Consider the following 25,121-nt stretch of genomic DNA (forward strand, 5'->3'; position numbering starts at 1 on the left):
AAAGAATAAATGTTTAAACCACTTGCCATAAGTGATGGACGTGAAAGGAAATTCTGCACATGTAAATCTTCTAAAAAGGCATGGATGTGGTGTGGTAGAAGATGCGCGTCCCCCGGATAAACCTGTTCTGGAGGGAGTGACTTGATTCAAGCGCCGTCCAATTATCTGATAGCAGCATTTATCCGCCGCTACAGCCCCGTCTAGTCATCCGAAAACAGGCGTGAACCGATGTGGAAGGAATGTTCGTCTGAATATTTTATCGAACGAAAAGAAAAGAGAGAAAGAAAAAAAAAAACGTGTGGAGAAATTTATTATCGGGAAAAGACGCGGCTGAATTGTGCCGCTCCATTCACGCGACCCAATTTTTAGGGCGCTCTCGCCGTGTCTACTATCAGTAATAGTGACTGCGCTCGCGTGAGAGACCGCTTCCAAATCTGCAGAGAAAAAAAAGGGACGGGAGAGCTCCAGACAAACGGAAACTGTGGCCAGACTCCAGAGGAAGTCAATTGATTTCGCCCTTCTTGATGAGATAGATTTACAAGCTTTGCCCAGCGTGTCTGTCAGACCGTCTGTCAAAGCAATCAACAGTTGGTGCGAGCGCGCGATTAAAGGGACTTTGCATGCACGAGACGCTTCAGTGATGGGTGTGTGATTTCAGCACCTCAGTCATATGGACACCCGCTTGCGTGTGACTGAATTGTTCAGTAATATGGAAGACAGACTGTTGCATATCGTGATGCATTGGATGCTTTTGCGTGTTTAGTACATTACAGCTGACTAGAGACACAAGAATGAGCAGTCTATTCACGGCTCCCGGTGCTTTTGCTTTTATTCACGTATTGCATTTGGTGTAAAAAGACTACAGACAGAGAGATCACACACAGTCCATCTTTACTGGATTTAAAGGGTGCATTGTTGTTTTCCCCGTGACCTTGCCTTTTGACGCTCAAAAGCAGCATGTTAATGATGGAGAGCAGCGGGATAGACGCGCATCAGGTTGAACTGGACGCCGACTATGAGCCGCACTGCCGCCCGAGGTCGTGCACCTGGCCGCTGCCGTGTCCAGAGGAGGAGAGCCGAGCGCTGCCTGTGAAAGTGGAGCCGCGCAACGTGCCGGCGTGCCGGAGCGGAGGGGCGCCGACGGAGTTCAAGCATCCAGCCGGCGCCCCTGCCCCTATCGCGGCCGCCCCTGCGTGCATGTCCGGCGCCGCGCTGGATGTGGCCGGCCAGCTGCGCAAATCCAAGTCGTCGCGACGGAACGCGTGGGGCAACCAGTCATACGCGGATCTGATCACGCGTGCCATTGAGAGCACCCCCGAGAAAAGGCTCACCTTATCGCAAATCTATGACTGGATGGTGCGATTTGTGCCCTATTTCAAGGATAAAGGAGACAGCAATAGCTCAGCCGGCTGGAAGGTACAGTTCCCACCTGATTGTTTAGTCATATGTAAGAAATTGCATGTTCTGCGCTCGTCATGTAGGTATCACGCATTATACACAAGGCTGTTTGCTTAAGTCAGATACCTAAATGCATTTAGAACACGTTGTGGTCTCTGCTTTTCAATACATCATGCATTTTACACGTTTTCAGACCATAGACTACGCGGTAGGTGAGCAGACGGAGTATAGTTCAATGAGTTCATTGCTCTTACAATATTTTAAATCTAAAACGTTGGCCGTTTATGACGCAACAATAGCGTTTATGACGCGTTGGGCTTGATTATGACCCAGTCATTGGGATGAGCTGGAGTGCGCGGGCCGCGCTCGTAAGGCAGGTCACCTGGGGGACACGCACGGGTCCGGTCAGCTTCCCCGCGCGTCGGCCACGCATGCACGCAAGCACGCCTGTCTGTCTGCTCTGAGATCTCCAGCACGCACCCTCCTCCTCCTCGTAACCCCCTCCCTTCCTCCCGCCCTCCGCTGTCTCCTCTTCAGCCCTGACATTCATCCAAAAGACTATGGGAAATAAAATAGGCGGTGTAAAATTGTAATTAAAACATTACATAATCGAAAAGGGTTATTTAGTGAAGCAAATGCAACCGCATAATTGCACCACATTGGTTGGCAAAAGAATATACCATGCTGAATGTTTCAGCTGTTCATTTTTTTGTGTCATATGGTTGTGTCAAAGGTTTTAATTAGATCAGATTGGATATTATGAACTATGCACATGCTCTCACTATACATGCTTCATGCAGAACCCAAGGGACCTCTGTCTGTCTGTCTCTCTGTTTCCCTCAGCACCAACATCTAACTTGAAAATGATAGTCAGACCCAGCTGAATTTGAATTCTGTTTCTCTCTGTGGTTTGTGGCTTTCTGGCAAGCATTTTAGATCACCGAGATCCTATCACAAAACATCCAAAGGCAGACAATTATGAAGTGACTTCTTTCAAGCGACCAGTGGCTATTTATTGTAGATTTCTTTTGAGTATGGCCTTTCATGGATAAAATACAAAATCTTAGAGATTACAGAATACAAAGCCAAAAGAACATCATACTTTTTGTTCTAGTGAACAGAGTTAACATTCTAGTTAATATTCCAGAATTAATACAAGCTACTTATAAATGTTCATTTATATATATATATATATATATATATATATATATATATATATATATATATATATGTTTGTTTGTTTGTTTGTTTGTTTTTTTTCAGTAAGATAAGAGGATAAGAGGATGGCGTGCTTTTGTTTGAATTCATCTTGTCTTTGAATGTTTTTGTTTTTCAAAGTGTGTGTAAAAGTTGATACACACAGGCCTTTTATTACATCATCAAAACAACATGAGTTTTTAATATTTCTAAATGGGATATTTACCTCACACTTGATCCTTGTTTTCTCATTGGATACAGGGGACAAAGAGATGGGCTAAACTAATCTTAAGCCTGCAGTTCTAAACCGAAATTAAATCTGGTTTAATTCCTTACGTCTTGTTTGTGCTGCCCAGGGATGCACAGCTGTATGTCGCTCATATGTTCCCATAAGGAGAGAGATTTGATTGGCCAGCAGGAGATAAAAAATGGAGAAAAACAACTTGATTCAATCAAAATAAGGTTGTGGAAAACAGACCATGCTCACACATGTTGGCCCCGTAACAGTTGGCATCGGATTTTAATGCGCATTTAATTCTGACACATGCGGACCGTACGCTCACACAAACAATACACACAAATATGTATAAAACACGCAAACAGATATTTACTTCCGAATGTAAAGCACTCTCATACATCTCACCATATAGATAGATAGATAGATAGATAGATAGATAGATAGATAGATAGATAGATAGATAGATAGATAGATGATAGATGGATAGATAGATAGATAGATAGATAGATAGATGATAGATAGATAGATAGATAGATAGATAGATAGATAGATAGATAGATAGATAGATAGATAGATAGATAGATAGATAGATAGATAGATAGATAGATAGATAGATAGATAGATAGATAGATGGATGGAACTGAAGGTGGTTTGGAGCATAGAAGGATCACATATAGTCAATGCCATTGAAAGCACTCTTTAATAGCTGTTGTGTAATACTGCTTGTCTACACTGTGGCAGCCAGTTTCGTGTCTCTTGGCTGGCCTGGCTCGGACATTGAGCCTCGCCGTTTTTGGCATCAATTAGCTGCTATTATTAGTTCTGGGTTTTCTGTGACGGGTTGGATTATGGCTGTTGTACGGTGGGCAAGAGGGCAGAGAAGAACACGCATGGCTCATTCCAGTGACCAATGCTTGTGGTTCATGGAGGGATGCCTTGTTGGAGTGTTTTGCTTTTATGTTCACATTCTTTTAAAGTGTGTCTATGTGTCTGTGGTACAACATGAGGTTTTCAGATGAGCCCGGTGATGCGAAGCATCTTGTAAAATCGTACTGCAAGAGTGTGTCACATCCTGTTACTGACTGTTGAGATGCAGAAAATCACTAATCAGATTTTCTGAATCCTTCCAAGAATTTATTGCGTTTATCTGTGATTTAATGTGATGGGAGCTCACCGTTAATGCATGTGTGTCTACAGCAGTTTATAGGTTTTTCCAGACACATAATATTTAGAAGAGGTTGTCCATATCTCTATAAATACCCAAAGTAAAATTTTATAGCTCAGTAGTTGCTTTTTCAAAGGTCAGGAGACTTAACAGAGATCTCAGTCATATTTCATTTAAGTATCACTTTGTCTTTTAGAAATTCTTAAGGAGCAATAAAAAAATAGACAAATATGTACAACTGTTGGCATGCAGTAAGAGTTTTGAGCTATAAAACGAATGTGGATAGTAGAGCTCAGATCATTCAGTAGGCTATGGGGAGATATTGATGAGCAACTTAATAGCTCAGTTTGAGTCATTATTTGAGACATTGTTGAGAAGCAGGAAAAGCAGAAGACTTCATGAAAAATCTCAATTTTATTATTATCAATCCTTTCTTGGAGAATCAATTGAGATATTAAAAGTCCCATGGCATGAACATTTCACTGTATGAGTTTTTTTTAGCATTAATATGAGTTCCCCTAGCCTGTCTATGGTCCCCCAGTGGTTAGAAATGACGATAGGTGTAAACCGAGTTCTGGGTATCCTGCTCTGCCTTTGAGAAAATGAAAGCTCAGATGGAATATTCCCCGTATGTTGTCATACGGAGAAAGGTTACCTCCCCTTTCTCGGCTTTGCCCGTCCAGAGAATTTGGGAAAAAATGGATTCAGCAATGTCAGCGCAGGCTTTACAAACTGACTTTAACGATATGGATACGACAGCACCGCCACAGACAGTAAGTAACAGTGCTCATCAATGCCTGATCTGTGATCAGTGATTTCTGATGTGTAGCTAATCATTCAAGTTCACACACATTTTCTTTCTAAATCGTTTAATACTGTTTATGCATCAGTGAATCAAGCCAGTGACTAAACGATCAACTTCACATTGTTTCTCTTAGTAGTATGAAACAAATCTGTTATTTAAATTGTGATCAAACTACAGAAAGCGATCAAAGAACACTCTCTTTATAATATTCGGAGCTGTAAATCACACATCGCGAGTATACCCGTCCTTCGGATGAGACGTTAAACCGAGGTCCTGACTCTCTGTGGTCATTAAAAATCCCAGGATGTCCTTCGATAAAGAGTAGGGGTGTAACCCCGGCATCCTGGCCAAATTTGCCCATTGGCCCCTCTCCATCATGGCCTCCTAATCATCCCCATATACAGATTGGCTTCATCACTCTGTCTCCTCTCCACCAATCAGCTGGTGTGTGGTGGGCGTTCTGGCGCAATATGGCTGCCGTCGCATCATCCAGGTGGATGCTGCACATTGGTGGTGGTTGAGGAGATTCCCCCTTCTATATGTAAAGCGCTTTGAGTGCCTAGAAAAGCGCTATATAAATGTAACAAATTATATCTGCACACTTGCTCAAATTCCTGTTATAATGAATGACACATATTGATATTGTTTTTGCTGTTAGTTGTGGTGAAAGCATTTTGAGAGAAAAAGACTGTTGCAATGACGAGATCACTGCATTCACGCGATAAACAGACTGTCTGTCTACTCAATGCTCATCACTGCAGCCTTTCATGTGATGGGAAAAGATCTAAAAATAATGCTATAATCAACACTTTCGCGATTCGTTAATCTCGACAGCTGTAATAGTAAAAATACGTAGTAAAAGTATTCGAGAGGGGTTCCACATGTAACGCATTTCAAATGCAAAGATGTCAGCCAATGACAGCAGTGGGCATTTACACTGAAGTCTAACAGCAGACACGCCCCTTCAAACAGAGCATTCAAGCCAGAGGGCTAAAATCAGGACAGAAATGCCTTTAGAAAATGCCTTTTTTTTCTAGGGCATTCTAACAATATAAGTGTACTTCATTATAAACATGATGAAATAATAAAAAAAATCCACATCATGGGGCCTTTAAAGGGATAGTTCACCCAAAAATGAAAATTCTGTCATCATTTAGTCACGCTCAAGTTGTTCCAAACATGTATGAATTTCTTTGTTCTGCTGGACACAAAGTAAGATATTTTGGAAGAATGTTTGTAACCAAGCAGATCTCGGCAGCCATTGACTACCACAGTATTTTCTCCCCACTATGGTAGTCAATGGCTGTCGAGATCGGCTTGGTTACAAACATTCTTCCAAATTTATTCCATTGTGTTCAGCAGAACAAAGAAATGTATACAGGTCTGGAACAACTTGAGCGTGACTAAATGATGACAGAATTTTTTATTTTTGGGTGAACTATCCATTTAAGGAAGTCTCATTTGTGATTGTTGTGTCCTATAAATATCCACTCTTTATCATGATTCTATATCTTGTATTGAGCATTAAAGTGAGAGGAATAGGCAGAGATTATGAGCACACACATAAAAGAAAGAGCAAGAAAGAGACAGAGATACATAAGCAACAGTGACAGTAATTTTGTAATAGTTGACTGGGTTCCCCAACCACCCCAGCTGTGGCTGCTCTGGCCAGCCTGGCATTGATGCAGGGCAGATCTCAGTGCCAGGCTATTTGGCCAGAGCAGTGGTTCAGTTGGATGCCCTCAGCTCTGGAGAAACACTGTCATTGTTACTCCCACAGAAACTGTGTAGAAGAAGTGACTGTAACACAGTTTGCCATGACTAGCATCCAGAGAATTTGAGGAGGATTGAATAGTGAAAGCTAACATTTACTGTGTGAAAGCTGGATTTTCTTTAGAACTAGACTAATAATGACACAAATGTATAGTATAGTTGAAACATGACATTCTAGAAATGAACGCATTATATGGCTATTAATAGAGGCTATTATTGGAGACAAGATCAGTGGTCGAGATGTGTGAAAGAAATTCACAATGGCTTTTTTAAGGCTAGCCTTATCCTCAGAAGGGACATCTGATGCATATTACACACACACAAACACATACAATGGTGTTGTAATATACTAGTATTAACAATAGATAATAAATAATAAAGAAAATAAATGGTCAATATCATGTTAATACTACACACAAGATGGTAATAAAGTAGTAATATAAATAATTCAGCGTCAACTGCGTCTGGTTGACACTCCAACACAGTAGGTGGCAGTATTGCACTAGTCTCACACCAGTCATGAAATGGAAAAGAAGAAGATGACAATGCAGCGCTTCTGCCACACTAAGGGCACTTCTCAAACGGAAGGCTGCATCCTACCTAGTCCAGTCCTTCTGAGGCTTGTATGCTAGTGTCCTCCTCAGCCATTAAACACTAGAATGATACGGTCTAGTAAGTGTGCATGGCTACATCACGCACTTTATACGCGAAAATACTATTAAAACTTAATTTTGGAAAAATACTTTATATTACAAATCTTCATATTAACTGGCTTTCTATGAATGCGATACAGTGAATGACAGCCGTCTGCGGACTCCCAGTGGCTTACATTATTGTCAGTTTAGAGTTAGTGATTAATTTACAGCAAAACAAAAGATAAAATCTATGCTTTCATGTCCGAGAACATCATTTTTCGTCTTACATTTCATAATAAACTCAGATAAGCGCAGTACCAACACATTTTCGGTTAGTTTATTTTCGGGAATTGGAATGTGTGCAAAGGATTGTGGGTTATTTAAAACCACGAAGGATACATCCGATGTGTCCTTCAAAACAGGATGAATGAAGGACGCGAAACGAACCCTGCCTTTAAAGGATCCTATAAATTGAGACGGTCTTCGGCGACCTTTGACGACGATATGCAGCTTTCGTAGGATTCAGCCTTCCGTTTGATAAACACCCAAAATCATGTTCAAGTAGATGACAGACAAACAAACAAAAGAAAAATTGCTTGCCAATGTATTCTGTAAAAAAAGATGAGGTGTTAGATACCCCAGTATGTAGGAAATGTTGATCAAGTTCTTTCTTGACATTTTTGTACAGGAATGGTTACAAACTCTCTCTCTCTGCCCCCCAAATCATATTTTTCTGTGCGATTAATTAGCCAAAAAGAGAAAACACAAAATAAAGTAAAAGATTAATTTGACTGATAACATTATTTATTTATAATTTCTAAAGATATCATAATAACATTGTTATCTTGAATTCTTTTGAATTATCGTTATCTTGAAAATCTGATATTGTGACATTTGTTTATTTGACTGCTTGAATGTGCCATTCCTCCGACATTTCTCTTTTTTTAAAAATTTTGTTTTGCTCTATCCTTTGCGCTTCTGCAGTCATCAATATGTCTTGCGTCGGGTCAGAGGTCACTATTTTTCTTACAAAAACGCATCACCTTGCTTCAGAAGGCCTTTGTTAACCCCCTGGAGCTGGATTACTCTGGAAGGGATTACTTTTATGATGGATAGATGCACTTTTTCTTTGCGCTTCAAAATCTATGGTACCATTCACTCGCATTATAAAGCTTGGAAGAGGCAGGGTATTTTTTTAATATAACTCTAATTGTGTTTGGCTGAAAGAAGAAAGTCATATACTTGGATGGCTTGAGGGTGAGTAAATTATAGGATCATTTTCATTTTTTGGTGAACTAACCCTTTAAGTCTTTGGTTCTTAGCCAGTATAAGCTTGAAGTAGACCAGACTCTAGGCCAATAGTCAAAATAATCAAAAATCATTTTAGTCAGTGAAACAATCCTGTTATCTGCAAGAAGGACTTGACTGCACCTGGCAATCTCATGCGTTGGCACATGCATTGTGGTGGAAATGAAATTTGAGATAATGACTAAGGATGTTCTAATAGGTATCGGTTGGGTGAGCCAAGAAAATACAAAATGTTGGTTGGTCTGTTGGTTTGATGTCATGTCTTTGCTAGTGTACCCCTAAAAATGGCTACATTAACTTTTAGCCGGCCATACATATTTAAAATGTACCTCTCTTCAAGGAAAATTGACCAAACAGTCTATGGTGTATGCAAATCTTTGTCCAGTAACATGCTCTATAGGACAAGAAAGTCAACGCAAAATGAAAATTCACTGTATCTATTTTGTAAATGCATGCTTCATGTTTCAATTTCCTGTTTCAAAAGAGAATATATCACACTCTGATGAAAATGTCTTACTATATTATGTTTTGGCGAATTGGTGGTGAATTTGTATGAATTCGTACATCTCATTTGTATATTTTCATACGATCTCCTTACAGCCCACTGACTGTTTGGTTTAGGGGTGGACTTTCATGCTTAATAAATACTAAATATGAAAAACTACTTGCACTCATCAAGGTAATTCATAGAGCCTGTGAAGGACTGTATTGGACTGACTGTAATTCTGTCAGGACCGCTATTGTCAAAGGTGACTGACAATTGCATACAGTTTGGATTGGCGGTATGGTTCTGTTCTGGGCAAGAACTCCCTGTGCATCCATGCAGCCTAGCATGGATAAGAGCAGGGAGAGCAGCGATAAACCCCCTTAGGGTAAACAGAACAGATCCAACATAATGTGTTGCAGAAATCATTAATGTCAATATTTAATGTACAATATAATTTGTGAATTCAGTCTAATTCAAGGGGAATCAGAAGGCCAAATCCTGACTGATGATAGGAGGAGCTGGGGATGGAGGAGGGTAATTAGCTCCGGAGAAACGCGATAGCTGCTAATAATACTATATATGCTGTGATAGGCGTCGTATTCCTATAGGTAGACGTGATCAGCTGACAGTCAGCTGATGCGAGCTTGACTAACGTGACCTGCCAGAACTGACGCTATGCTTGATCAATATTGGCAATAAACTTTGCTACCTAACCACAGGACATAACTATTCATATTTCAATATATTATTATTTTTCTTATTAGGTGGTCTGTCATAATTGTATGAGAAGTTGATGATCCGTAAATATTATATATGTGATGTCTTGTACTAGACAAGATATTACTTGTGCATTTATTAAATGCATGTTCTGGAATTGTTTATTTGCGTGTGTGAGAGACAGTCTGACGGGATTTCACGTCCAGGGGGTGCAGCTCTCGTTAATAATTCAGATGAGGCTCGTTATCACGGCAGCACAGATCCTGCTCTGATTCCACCTTAATTAAAACCATGAAGCTTTGCTCACACACTCTCTAACACACACACATTCCCAGCCTCCACACGCTCACACACATCCTCGAGTGTCACGTGGCCGCTTGCGCCTTTTCCGTTGTAGTTCCAGAAAAATGCTACAGTAATGTTGCTGCGGACCATATATTGTTATCAGATTCCCTGGCATGATTTTTTCACCTGGTGTTGCCGCCCATAGTGGTTTAGCATCAGAAACAAGTGAGACAGGCACCTTCATGACCTCTGACCCTGACCACAGTGTATTAGATAACTTCATAGAGCCTGTACACATTAAAGACAATTGACTCTGAAGCCTGGCATGTGCTGCTATTATCAGGTGCTTACATATTTAATCAGATCTTCATAAGATTCCCCCCCACCGGAGCGCTGGGCAAACTGAGATTGATGAGCTGTAATGGGCGAGAGGAGAGCAGCCATGATTAATGCATGCGCAGAGGAAAGCCTGCCAGTGCGGCTTACTGGTGCATTTGAGATGCAGTCGGGTACTTTCAAGTGTATGACTGACCCTAGTCTCGCAGATCAAACTTTGACAATCGACATCAAGTATGGTCCACTTTGCAGCTTATTCATGACAAAAACCACCAACTTAGACAGGAAGAGTATAGGAGAGCGTTTTTTTATTTTTTTTTAAGTTGCCAGTCACCGCAAGCATTTTTGATCATTTTCACAAAATTTTCATGGCCCCCAGAATATTCTGTTGTATAAATATTTGAAGATGAAATATATAAAAATAAAAAACAGAGCCTCTAAACCAAAAGACATTTTGAGCAAAAAGCTGAGTAAAAAGCATTTTTGTCAAAGACTACATCCAGATCAGATTCACAATGATGATCAAAACATAGATGAGGTAGATCAAGTCCATCAAGCTTTACATTTCATTCAGTAACATCAGGCTGTTTTGATTTCTATCCTGTTAACTGTTGACGGTCGCATTATTTTACATATGCATCTGCTTACATATGCTATCGCTTGTTTCTGCTTCCTCTTCACATCTTCAGGAGGTTTACTCTTTCAGAAGATGTGTCATAGCGCCCCCTACAGTATATCAGAAATGATAAATGACTGAAATATCCGTCAATGGCGAGGAAAGAGTTAAAGTGACCAACCACAGCTTTTGTCTTTATGTGTCATTAAGAGATGGATAAATTTGAATCGAATAGAGGTAGACGTTATATTTTATTTGAGGCCATGATTTATCTGCAGACTGTTGGGTAAGAAATTTGCAGAAATGTGTGTAGACCAACCAGATTTTACAGCCAAAAATTAAATGTTTACAAGGTAGCAATTGTATGATGTGATTTGCACAAAAACATCAAACATTTTTGAAAAATAAATAAGCATGAGTTACATCACTGGGGCATTTGGGGCATCACTGGAGTTACACAATGAGAATTAATTTATAGGAACTAGCCACCAATTTGGCGAAAAGTAAAATAGTTACAAATTGCCATGAAAGTGTTTTGTGTAGACTACGCCAGAGTGTACACAAAACACCAAGTATGATATTTGTAGAAACGGTTAGGGGCCTCAATGTAAAGCCCTGTTCACACCAAGGCGAATGTTCTGTGCCAAAATTTGGTGCGATAAACAATTTCATTTGAATGAACGGCTGTTAATGTGTCTGTTCAGACCGACATGAACAATCAAATGCTGTCAGTGCAATATAATTTTGCAAGACAATCGACTTGTCTCTGTTACAAGCGGGTGTCAAAAATTTATATTTTTGAGGCATATTTCTGTTTTTTTGCTGTCAGAGAATAAATATTTACATTCATTCAGTTCATCTGCCTTTTTTACACATTGATCAGAACAGACAAAGTGCATTGTGAAAATTAAATTGAATTTTGTGCAGAACATTTTTGTTGGTGTGAACAGGCCGTAAGTCTATCTTAAACCTAACTGTTTATAAAATCTTATACTGAGCTAAATTATATGAAGTATCATTCATGTCTGTAATTCAAACAGTGTGAGGAAAGTTATGCTAACCCTAAAGCTTAGCATCAGGGGTTTGTTCAAATGAACAATCAAGCAATCATTTGCATAATCAAATGTTAGATCCTGCCAGACAAACCAAGAAGTTGGATATCCGTTTTGTCTGGTATCCAAAAACAGTTAACATAGAGAGGGGAAGAGCAGGAAGCAGGAGACAAAGTTAAAAAATGAGCAGAGTTGATTGGTCAGTTGGACTTCATCCTACAGAATGTTGCTGGTCTCATTCAGAATTGGAAAGTTTGTTTAGAGCAATATGGTTTGAGATCAAGGCATCTTTTTATCTTTATGTTTCTCAAAGGTATTTCTTGTCATGGAAAGAAAATGCAAACCGTTTCTCTCAATCTGAAATATTCCCTTTCTGGCTTGTATATTTTATTTGCATAACTAAATGGTAGATAAGTGCATGTGTCTATGTGCGGAGGAATATTTTTATGAAGCAGACAGTGTGTGGATTCTGTTTGTCAGTTTGATGAAAATGGGTCAGGATGCAGGCCCAAGCGTTTAATATGCTGCCCATGTCACTGCTAACTCTCAGACATGCCACATAGCCTGGAATGAACCCTTGTAGCACGTCTCCCTTAGGCTCGACAGTCTCATTCTCTCTCAGTGTCTCTCTGGATTTTTTAGTTTCTCTATCTTTTACATGCTTTTAATGATATTTTCATAATGTTTCTTTCTTTATGAAAATAAAGTAATGTATACAACATTTCTGTTGACATTTTTATTATTATTTGGAGCCAGTCCAAAAGGATCCTATAAGAATCAAACAAGATAAATTGAAAATTCCTGTTTCATTTTCAATTTCATCGTTTTATTTTCAGAATTTCTGTTTATCCACACTGTGTGGTAACTGGCTATAGATTTTTGTGCTTTAGACAATTTAATGTATGCATGGAATACCTATGACCTACTAAATTTGTCCAAACTGTGTAATATACAACAGAGCACAATGTGTGGAATACTGTATCCCACGATAGTGCTTCACCTGACCTTCTATTTCCAGGTAAAATCCACAGAGTTGTTGACGGTCAGACTACCAAAAATGAAGATGATGACTGCTTGGTAAATGTGGTCAATTTGATAAACCATACAGTTCGTTATACACAATAGTCACACGGTTCACATTGGCTTTTACCCAAGATTTCCCTGGGATCATATCTTCTGAGAAGCAACAATTGTAAATGACTGAAAAAACTGAACAGTGTGCACCCAGCTTCAGAGGATCCTTTAGGATTAGTTTCAAATTATGATAGAAAGAAGCTTGAAGATATCACTTAAAGGAGAGTTCACCCAAAAATTTTAATTCTGCCTCCATTTATTACAGTCGTTCCAAACCCGAATGACATTCTTTCTTCTGCTGAACACCGAAGAAGACATTTTGAAGAATGAAACCGTTTTGGTGACCGCAGACTTCCAATATGAAAAAAACAACAGCAACAGACATTTCTAAAAATATCTTCTTTTATGTTTCACAGAAGAAAGAAAATCATACAGTTTTCGAATGACAGGAGCGTGTGTAAATGATAACAGAATTTTAATTTTTTGGGTGAACTGAACCTTCAAGGATTTTTTTGACTTCGGAATCTAGTGTTCATTTGAGGTTGTTATTTTCTCATTCTCTATGCGATAAGTGTGCAATAAGTTTGAATGGGATCTTTCTTTATTTCTTTTTCTAGCGCTCTAACATACACATTCACACACTCTTTTAATTGGTTGAGTTGTCATCCCTATTGATTTATAGCTTCACACCAAATTTTGACTGCATCAAATCCTGGATTCCATTAGGCATCTTTATTGTCTTTGATGGCTTGCCATCGGACTCCATCAGTGTGTTAATAGTGACATTAATCTGCGTATTAACTAGTGCCAAGTATAGAAGGATGGAAAAGAAAACCATGAGGGAATTAAAAAGAGGAAAATGGCTGTTGGAAGAGCAGTGGTAGAATTGAAATGAGACAGACATGTACTTTAAACAGTCCTTTTTACAGTTTGAAATGATTTAAATATATGTCAAAACCAGACAGATTTAGCAGCCTCATTTCTTGAGTGATGCCATTTCAACTGTGAATAGCAAACCATTTCATTTGATAACCTCACAATATGACATTTTGTTTTACTAAAAGAAAGTATACTTTAATATATTTAATATTACCATAAAACAAACGACAGCAGCTTTAGCTATAGATTCACTCTCAGCTAAACAAAAAATGCTGTTTTTTGACCAGTGTAGTCCAATTCACAAATAAATTATGGATTTTTTGTGTAATAAATGGTAGTGTTTTTGTTCTTATAAAAATAATATTTTATTAAAACATATGTTATAAAAATATAATACAAAAAGTAAATAATAATATAATAAACAAAATGTCTTAACATAAGGCAGTCCAATTAAATATGTCAAATTAAAGATGTTAAAATTGTGGCTGTTTATATTTATAAGTAAGATTATAAATGCTTTTAAATGTACAGTGAAACGTTAATATTGTGAAGCATTATTACAATTTCAAATAACTGTTTTCTATTTCAATATATTTTAAAAATCAAATTTATTCATGTGATTACAAAACATCAATACTCCAGTCTTCAGTGTCACATGATCCTTCAGAAATCATTCTAATATGCTGATTTTCTGCTCAAGAAACATTTCTTAATATTATCAGTGCTGAAAAAAGTTGTGCTGCTTGCATGTGCTAATATATTTTTTAAAAAGAGCACAGCATTTATTGAAATAGATTTGTTTGTAACAATGTATAAGTATTTAATCTTTTTAATGCATCCCTGCTAAATAAAAGTATGAATTTATTTTTAAAAAAAAAATCTTTAAAATGTATTGTATACTTCACATTTTAAGGTATTTTATGCATATAGAAAATTCACATACTGTGCGCAGTATACATTTGGCATATTGCAGCAATACTTAGATGTTAGTATGCTATTCGGAATGTAGCCATTGAGAACTATACAGAGGAAAAGGCTCATAGAAACATTAAACCCTTAAAAACTGTGATTGGGAGACACTCAAGGACATAAATTGAAACGAGTTTGAGAATTGGATGGATATGTGGAGAGACGGCTGTGTGTTTGCAGCCGTAATTGCGTGACTGTGAACAGTGAGTTGGCCAGCCTGCGTTCTCCTCCTCTCAAGACAGATAATGAGAAGCCCTAAGCCAATGGCTATGTTCAGAATGACACACGACTTTTATTCCTACTATTTCTGCATTATATATACCAAGCACAGTATGCAAAATGATGTATGCACAGAATAGCCTGATGACCTACTTCATTTGCCAAAATGTGCAGTATATAAATATGCAGTACAATGTGCAGATTTCTGTATGTGTGGCCAGTGTGTGTTCAGTGAACCAGAAGTGATACAACAGCTGTGATATTTAAATTAACTTATTTTTGTATCATACAACAAAAGTTAATCGTTTTTACACAAAGCTAATGTAATACATTTTATAATCACTATTGCTATACTGTTTCATATAATATTTAAAAATATATACCAATTGTATACTATGTAGTAAGCAGTAGGCTAGTGTTCCATTCTGAACACAGCCAGTCTATCTCCTCCCGTCTCTGTTAATGATCTGTTCGGCCTGGCGAGCCGAATCTGAGCGATGCCCACCGACAGCGCCACTCAGGCGGAAAGACACACACACTCACACATAGACATATAGAAGAGAGGAATATCGCAGTCCAACATTTATCCAGAATATATGAATAAACCCACACTGACACAAAATCTCTCCAGACCTCAGCACTTCAGCACATGTAGAGTTCAGACTCTCAGTGATGCTGGATGCTAGAACACTCGCATAATTGTGCCAGAAAACACACACAAAAAGCCACAAATAGTGTACAGAAAGCAGCGTGAAGCAGTATAAAACAGTCATAATCGGCATTGGCTCATACATAGTGTTGTTCTTGATTGTTCCTCGCTGAAATACGTGGAAGAGGTCAAAAGCGAGGTCATATTGTGTGTCTTATTTCACATGGTCCACACCGCTTGGTATCACTTTACTGGACTGCTTGAGAAGATCAGCAGTTTGTCATATTATTATCATAAGGTTTTAGAACAGCTTAAATTTAGAAAAGAACCATCACGTACTCACCACCCTCATCATCCCAAACGCATATGATTGTTTTCTTCTGTTAAAGACACGAGATATTAATATTCCTACAATGAATTGAATGAGTACTGACACTGCTGAACTTCAAAAATGACAAAAATGACTATGAAAGTACCATAAAACTGCTCCATATGAATCATGTGCTATTTCAAGTCCTCTGAAGTCATTACATTTTTATTTTTTTTTGTCAGACAGGCTAAACTTTAACTTGGTGTACACTGAAAATCCTCTCCTCTTCTGAAACTCCTAAATCTCATTTGCGTTTGTGCATATTGAAATTTTGGTAACACTTTATTTTACCATGTCCTTGTTACACATATGTGACCCTGGAGCACAAAACCAGTCATAAGTTGCACGGGTATATTTGTGGCAATAGCCAACAATACATTGTGTGGGTCAAAATTATAGATTTTTCTTTTATGCCAAAAATCATTTGGATATTAGATCATGTTCCATGAAGATATTTTGTAAATTTAATACCGTAAATATATAAAAAATGTATTATTATTGATAATATGCATTGCTAAGGACTTCATTTGGACAACTTTAAAGGCAATTTTCTCAATATTTAGATTTGTTTTGTACCCTCAGATTCCATATTTCCAAATAATTGTATAATATTGTCCTATCCCAACAAACCACACATCATAATGGAAAGCTTATTTATTCAATTAAAAAAAAATTCCCTTATGACTGGTTTTGTGGTCCAGGGTCAAATATTGCATGTAGTTACTATTGTAATAACTATAAATTATGCATAATTACATGCAACTAACCCTAAACCAAACCCTAATCCTAACACTAACCCTATAGTAAGAACATGTAGTTAATTAATATTACTCAGTACTTAAATGCATAATTACAGTTAAGTGAAATGAAGTAACCCAAGTTTGAAATGCTCCACAATGTTTGAATATTTTCATTGAATAATGATAATGCCACCAATAATGATATATATTTATTATTATTTTTTTTCATTGTAATATATTCAAAATAAACATCCCAGTCAATCGCAACACTCATCACATAATAAAAATAAAGATACATTTTAAACATTTCTTCAGTGTAGGTGACATATGTAATATAGATTCTGAATGAAAAATTTCACCATTATATTGTATGTATGGCATTTTGAAATGATATGTTTCATACACTGTTGGTGACAACAAATATTTTGCCTATAGGTCTTTAGGAGATGTATATTAAGTGATATGCAAGTGTGTATGCATGTGAGGCTGTTGAATATTCTCATTGTGTGTGTGTTTGTGTGTGTCTGTGTATAGACTTCAGCTTTTTAATGAAGTTCTCCGTTAAGTCTCCCAAAGACTTCACATTCCTCATACCCCCCATACACACCCCCGAGCACACACACACACAACCAAATGACCCCTCCCCCCGTCGCAACACACACGCTCACTCACTCACACAAACACTTAAAACACACATTCCAAGCATCCTTATTAGCAATTCATGAGCTGAGTCTCATTAGACACTAAGTTTTAGCGCAGGCTTCTGAAGTCGATGGCTAGAGCTGTTATTAATATTTCATATGTCTTCCCATTGAGGAGCTAAAAAAAAAGAGAAGTTGCTTCGCTTCGGCTACAAAGTCGCTCAAGCTCTCCTCTTTTACCCCTCTTCCTCTATTTCCCTCCTTTTTCCCCTTCGTTAGACTGCTTTTATGGACTGCCTCTTTCTTCGCCGCTCCATATCTCCGCCCCTCTCTTCAGCGCACAGACCCTAACTCAAACTGACTTAATTGGGCTGTCTTTGTTCGAAGAAATGTGGACCTACCTTACGTTTTCCCATAGATTCAGACCAAAGAACGAGACAAATCTCATAGGAAAGAAATTAGATCACAAATGAGATCTCTTTAATATCTCAAAAGTAATCTCAGATGTGTCTCCTCTAGACTTTCAGAAGAGATCTCTAAAATGTCTCAAACATTTTCTCAGACTTGCCAAGATACCAAAGTCTGCAATCAAAAGTCTCAATATGAACTCATCAAATGATCTGAGCTTCTTTCAAAATTCATTGTATAGCTCGATATTTTTAGTGAATGTCAAAAAATATCTAATCTGTGTCTTTGAATTTGTTCAAATTAATTTTAGGAGAAATCTGAGACTTGTAAATGAAACATATCTGAGAACTCAAAGCTGAAGTGTGTTTTTGGATGTTGTATACAGACATTTTTAAGCAAGCAGTAGGTTGATTTTCCTCAAAAAAGCTTAGTGGAGCATTCAAAACATTGTTCTGTTTGTTTGAGAATCCTGACCAGGGCTGCATTTCCCAAAAGCATTGCAAGTCAAAGTTGATCTTAGAAACCATTGGTAGAGTGGTTGCTATGATCTACTTAGACTTATGATGCTTTTGGGAAATGCAGCCCTTACAAAGCAATACCGGCTCAACCAATGGTGGACTGGGCTATCTGTTGACCGACCAATGGCAGACAGGATAATGTATTTGAAAACAATCGTAATTTTTTTTTGCAATTCTGTTGCATTCGGTAGAATGAATGAAGGTGGAATGATGGAAAGCTAATGGGAAGAAGTAATAAGCAGACATACAGCTGAGGGCTGTTCATGTAGAATTAGAGAGACAGCTAATATGGGAGAATCCCAAGTGAACCCTACAACCCCTGTAAAGAGGTTGGGGGAACAGAGGGGATCAGGCATGGCAGACACGTTGTGCTCTGGAAATAAATGCATGCATGAATAAGTCAATAATGGCCGTGTCTCGAAATGTGCGCATAAACAAATGAACGAATATGTGCGTGTGTGTCCATGTGGAAGGCCAGACTCCCGTTCTCGACAGACGCCACATTCCTTGTGAATGAGAAACAGACCCGGACAGAAGGATGAGAGACAGATAGATGTCTTTAACAGCCTGATTCGCCCATCTCTGAGTGAATTCCGAGAGCCCCCTCCTTCCGAAACCAACTTTATTCCCACTTTATCTGTGGGAGAATATGTGCCAATGCTCCTCTGTCTCTCATTTAAACAGCGCTGTCATGAGAGTCGTAATCAAACCAAAAAACCCCACAAAGGCAGAAGAGCAAGGCAGTATGGAACCAATTGTGATCTAACAGCAGTGAAAAATTTACATCTGAGACAGTGTATTCGGATTCAGCTTTCTCTCCTCATTTGACCTTCTTCTTCTAAGCTTGATCAATATCAAGATCTTCGTCTTCCCACGTTTTCTGTCACTGTCTCATTCCAGGATGTTGTTTCCACAGCAGCACCGTTGTGTTTTACAGGGGTGTTGATTTGTTGCGATGATGTTTCTTGCGTCTCCCCTGAATATGTTGTTTAATGAATCTTTTGCGCAGTGCAGCATAATTAATTTGTATTCTGTCAAGTCTTTTATCAGACACACCTGTTATGACACGTCGCTTATATCAGGTGATTTGATAAATGGGAGCTGTGATGTGCTGTAGCACTTAATGAGGAAACACGGAATCGAGTATAAGAAAGTTCCCAAAAGCCATGCAAGTTTTTACAGTAGTTTAACGAGCAAGGCCGGGTCGCTTGACGACATAGTGCATACTGGGAGGTGGCGTTCAGCACACTGGAGTGTTCGCTTTGAACAATTAGAGGTAGTTTGCGGCCATCTTGTGCAGTCGCCGACGGACTAGCACAATAGGACGCGGTGCGGTAAGCCGCCGAGCCGTTTCATGGGAAAGAGCGCCTGAAAATGGCGCTCCGGAAGGCGTCCTCGCTCAGTCTCTTTACAAGCGCCTCTTTTATTTTCCCTCTTTCGAACTCTATCAATTTTCCCAGCACATTCTCTCCCCTGGTTTTGTGGTTTGTCTGCCACCCCTCCTCCATTGCTACCCTGCTTGCTGTGTTCTTTATAAAGTCTTTCTCTTTCAACATCATAGCCATAACCCCTTTTACACCCCCAACACACCCTCACACGCACTCCGACTCTCCTACATTCAATTCCCTGTCTTCCTTTCTTTCTTTCTGTCTTTCTCTGCCTACTATGGTCAGGTCTCATGGGGAAAGACAGTTGGCAGGAAGCAGGCTTGCTGCCATAGCAACAGGATCACTCCCTCTCCCACAGGTCTCCTTAGCAACCGGTAGCTTGGCATTGTTGTAATGAGCGGACCCTATGTGCCAGGCTAACAGAGCACAAGTGTGTGTGTGTGTGTGTGTTCACGCATGTATGTAACCAACGCATATTTATGTGCTGTGTCTTATTGTGAAAAAGATCCAATATGTTTTTAGGGAGGTAATACTGAGCACTAAATCTGTTTTATATTTTATGAGGTTTTTGTCCGTTTACCTGAACTTGAATATTAAAGAATATTTAAAGATTATTACCTCTTAAACACATTAATGTAGCAGGTTTTAATTAACAATCATGTGACCAGGTTCTTCCCAATCTGTTTGGGGTTTGATTAAAGCGATCAGCTCATTCCACGCCCTGCAACCGGAATAATCGATGCGTGACTTAATTAATGATTTACTAATTAATTGTGCATGCTCTGCCTGGAACAGAGGATGACTTTGTGCTCGATGATAAAGTCAGTTATAGTTGTTCATGCTTGCGTTTTGCTTGCAGAGAAGGCGACAACATAAAAGACTTCAAAAAATGGCAATGTGAATCAGTAGCCTGCATTTTTTTCTATACATTAACCCACTGTTATTTACCTTAGTAGTTGAGTCAAAATGCTCATTATTTAGTCAATTTTTGGGTTATTCAAATGCAGTTCTTTTACTTTTGCATCAAGACTCACACTGTTAGAATCAGTATTTTCGTCTTATAGTTTCAGTAAAACATTTAAAAAATAAAAAATAAAAAAATTCTAATATAATCCAGATTATAATATTAATATGTTCATTTTAAGTATAAAATACATTTGGTTAGATTTGTGCTTAAAACAAGAAAGAAAAACATTGCCAATGGGGTAAGCAAAGTCAGTCTTCATGTCTTATGCAATTTTGCTTCTCAAGTGAATTCTTCTTGCTTTAAGGATGTTTTGATAATTTGAATGGAAAACAAGACAGATACCAAGTAATAAAATCATTTTATATAGTTTTTAAATTATTCAATATCATTTTATATTGTTTATATCACAACAAGAAGTGTGCATCTGTGCACAAGACCCAGGTGTAAGACAGTTCTTCTGAGTCGCTTCTGCGATCTCCCACAGGTGTCTGTACTCTCCACCTGTTGTGTGAAAGCTTAGCTAGGGATCGTCATCATTTCAGGCTAACACTGCTCTTAGCGCTGCCCCAGTCTGGGCTGCATGCCACGCGACGACCGGGCGAACGTATGCCAGGGGGCGGCTGTGCTATGCCGTGCCCTGCTACGCAATGGCGAAGAACTGGCTTTTATGCCCCTAAGGTCCGGTCAGCTCTGGCATGCAGGGCGGATTTTCCGATCCCCTGCACCGCTCTCAGATGCTCCTTAATCTGCCTGCTCTATTTTTAAACCTCCCTCCCCTCTTTTTGCTCTATCTGTCCATCCTTCACTTCCTCCTACTCTCCCTCCCTCCCTCAGGCTCTCCCCGTTCCCAGGGAACTTGGCCCGGCTCGCCCAGCAGCTCCAATTAGAGCTCGGTCCAAGGGGATGGAGCACACTAGCTGGCTGCTCCCACCCACAGGCCCCCAGGGGCCCGGCTCATTTTCCGTGCCCTGTCTACCTATCTCAGGTTAGGCTAAAGCTCCAGACGCAGCCCCTCCCTTCCACCCTGGTCCCTCTGGTGGGTGGGCATTCCACAGGGAAGCAAGCGGTGAGAGAGGCCTTCTGTCGCCTAAGTGTTGGCTGTAATGATGGCAGTGCTCTGTTTTTAGGATATGAATGCTGGGCTTCCATCATTAACAATTTAGTCTAATTTAGTTAATTTGTTGATTTTAAAGACAAAACATGAAATGTTCAGCCAAATATGAAAACTCTGTTATTTACTCACCCTTATGTCATCTGTTTTTCCAAGGACCACCAACAAAGAATTTCCAAAAGATTGTCACAAAGCCCTTTTCGTATGTCGTATGGAGCCTTTTTATGGTGTTTTGGAACAGATTGGAACAACATGTGGGCGCCTAAATAAAGATTAAAGATTTTGGGGTGAACTTAGAGAGCAACACAAACTCAGATAATGTAATATAAAATACATTCTGTATTAACCAGAAACAATGCTGTTAGCTTCATTATCATATATTAGGACTGTTCGATCCTATAATTTCATATTGCTCAATTCGTCACATTACCCACACCTTTCTCTGCACTTCACCGTTCCCATTAATCGCCTGTGAGTTCTTTCTTTTTCCCCAAACAGCCGAGCACCGCCCGTGACATCACTCACAGGAAGTGCATCTTTAGCGTTGGCTAATTTCCATCGATTGCCTCCAGACAGGCTTAGCAGACGCGCCCTGTTCCCACACAGAACTCTCATTTTAAGTCTCCTCGCCTGCAGGAGTCCTCTCTCGCTCTCTCCCTCTCGCACAATGAACGCAGTCAGCGCTTTTATCTCCTACCCCACTTGTGCTTATTATCAAATAAATGCGAGGCAGAGAGATACCCATTGACAGTAGCATGCATAATGACTGCTGGCTGTGTGAAATGGATTAATAAATAATGGGTGAACGCGGCTGAAAACAGCTTTTCCAGTCCTGCGAGCGCACAAGAATGCTCGACAGAACAATTCCCCAACACACGAGCCGTGCGTTCCGAACCGCGTCGAATAGGAACACTGGGCAGAATGTAAAACAGAACGCTGCCTTGAATACTCAGAGGAGTCTGCTCAGTAATTTAGAACGCTCCTTAAAATGAGAAACAGATCGCTTGGCAAATGCTACCCGGAATAGTTCCCTAAAACTTTGAGGATGATAGCATCTTAAACACTGTGTTTTCTTTCCACTGAAATGTAGACACTATCATACCTGTGGCCTTTTGTTCTGCTCAGAAATTGAAGGAAATCTTAGGCACTTAGTGATTTATGTGACCTTGCGTGAAAAATGAGCTGTGATCCTTCCAAATCCCATTCATTGCCCATAGTGAAGTTGATCCAAGAGCCCTAATCCAAGGTCTTCATCAGTGAATAGTGGACTAAAACACTGTGTCATAGCATCATTTCATTAAAGCTGCTTTTTGGATCCACTTTGAATGGATCATACCTTGGGTGTTTATCAGTGGGTGCATTTGGGAGAAGATTATCTGATAGGGATCTTTCATTTTCAGATTTTAATGTGTTATTGTTACAGTGTAATTATATATTTAAGTACTGAGTAATATTTAGTAACTACATGTACTAACTATAGGGTTAGGGTAGGATTAGGGTTAGTTGCATGTAAGTATGCATAATTTACTGTTATTACTAAGTGCATGTAACATATGTAACAAGGACACTGTAAAATAAAGTGTTAGCCTTTTTTTGGTTGTAACACTTCTATTTCTCTTCTATTTACTTAAATTTTACCCTTTGGATACAAACAGAATTTCTCTCTGATTTTTCCAAAGGCTTTCTATTTGCGTGTAGATCCAACCACTAACAAACCACTGTGTTAATGTAAGTGTTGAAACCATCCATTTATCGCTGTGTGATATTTTGTTTTTGGTGTGTCAGGGCAATTGTTAAGGCTGAACTTTCCATGTAAAAGCAGCATTTTTTATGACTTGTCGTGGGCAGATGTGTCTAACACGAAAACAAGAGGGCAGAGGCGACCAATGGCGCCAGGCGTTCAAATAGGTAATGATCTTGGTTCATAAACCTCAATTTAACAAAAACCATGAATTAAAAAAGAATTTTAAATTGTGAACAATATCATTTAGTTGTGCCTTTCTAAAAATAGGGTGCAAAAATACTTAATAAAAAATTCCATAATGAGTTACACAGTTGCAAGTAACAAGTTATATTAAGCCTAATGTTGGTTTGTAGTTATTAATTAACCAAAGTTTACCCTGTCTGTGGAATGTGCAAGATCTTCAAGGAAGCATGAGTATCTAATCTTACAGTCTTTTGTAGTTATGTAATGAACGTCATTTTTTCCAATTTGATCTCAATGCCAATTATTACCCCCTTCATCAGTCTTTCTCTACACATACACACCTCCTGCCTGGCCAACATATGATCCCTTCAATCCCTGTTACTTTGTTGCGTTCCAGGGGTTATAGTCAGCTAAGGGGCCGCCAGATTTAACCAGGATTAGCCCTAGATTTCTCTGGATTATGCAGGCTGGAGTGGGATTAAACCTGATTGCCAGATTTTTCCGGTTTGCCGGGCATATTTGAAAGTGTCTGTATATCATTTTAAGTTTGAATGTATAGTGAGCGTATATGTATGTGTTTGAACATTTCCTCCACTAAATTCTATTTGTCAGCTCAGCCTTCATGTGTGCAAATGACTAGTGGAGTGTTTAAAATGCTTGTGGTTTTAATCTCTAGAGGTCTAGAGGTCACTGTGATAGACGTTACTTAACTGTATCAGGTGGCAGTGAGCTTCACTGTCTGCATTGGTAATTGTTACAATTTGTTGCATCGCCAACATGCTTGTCGCTCACTTTATATTGCTAACTATCATTGACAATGAATGACTTCCAAGCTTTATTGTCACTACACGTCTCTGTGAACCAAGTGTGAACCAAGAAGTTCTAAATGCCATGTGACTGATTGCTCTACATTATAACTCCTTGCAGCAGACAGGCAAATAAACTGTTATGAGCCTTCCAAAAATCCGTTAGTGGTGAAACATCAACTATAATATAATGGGATTTATTTATTTATATGTAGCTTGCAAAAATAAAATCTTTGTCAGCGGCATCACTAACCAGCTTATACTGTTATACTATACCTCACGTTTCATAGAGGGGTCGTCATTATACTGCAGCATACCACTAGGACTTTTGGTAAGCTATAGTAAGAAAGTATAATCTCAGTTAATAGATGCAGATGTGACAGTGTGCAGAATAGGTGCAGAGAGTGTGTTTGTGTGTATCAGAGGGAAAAAGCAGGTCACAA

General features: G+C 39.0%; 1 protein-coding gene across 1 annotated transcript in view; it reads left to right on the plus strand.

The window, feature by feature from the left end:
- Window positions 1–206: 206 nt before the first annotated feature.
- The window catches only part of foxo6b (forkhead box O6 b), a 34,688-nt gene continuing 9,773 nt past the window's right edge, over window positions 207–25,121 (plus strand). The window contains exon 1 of the mRNA XM_079829156.1: window positions 207–1,416. Within this exon, the coding sequence (XP_079685282.1) occupies window positions 958–1,416 (459 nt within the window). The 5' untranslated portion in view covers window positions 207–957. The remainder of the gene's footprint in view (window positions 1,417–25,121) is intronic.

The sequence above is a fragment of the Gobio gobio genome, assembly GCF_949357685.1.
Source record: "Gobio gobio genome assembly, chromosome: 11".
In the NCBI taxonomy this organism is placed as follows: Eukaryota; Metazoa; Chordata; class Actinopteri; order Cypriniformes; family Gobionidae; genus Gobio; species Gobio gobio.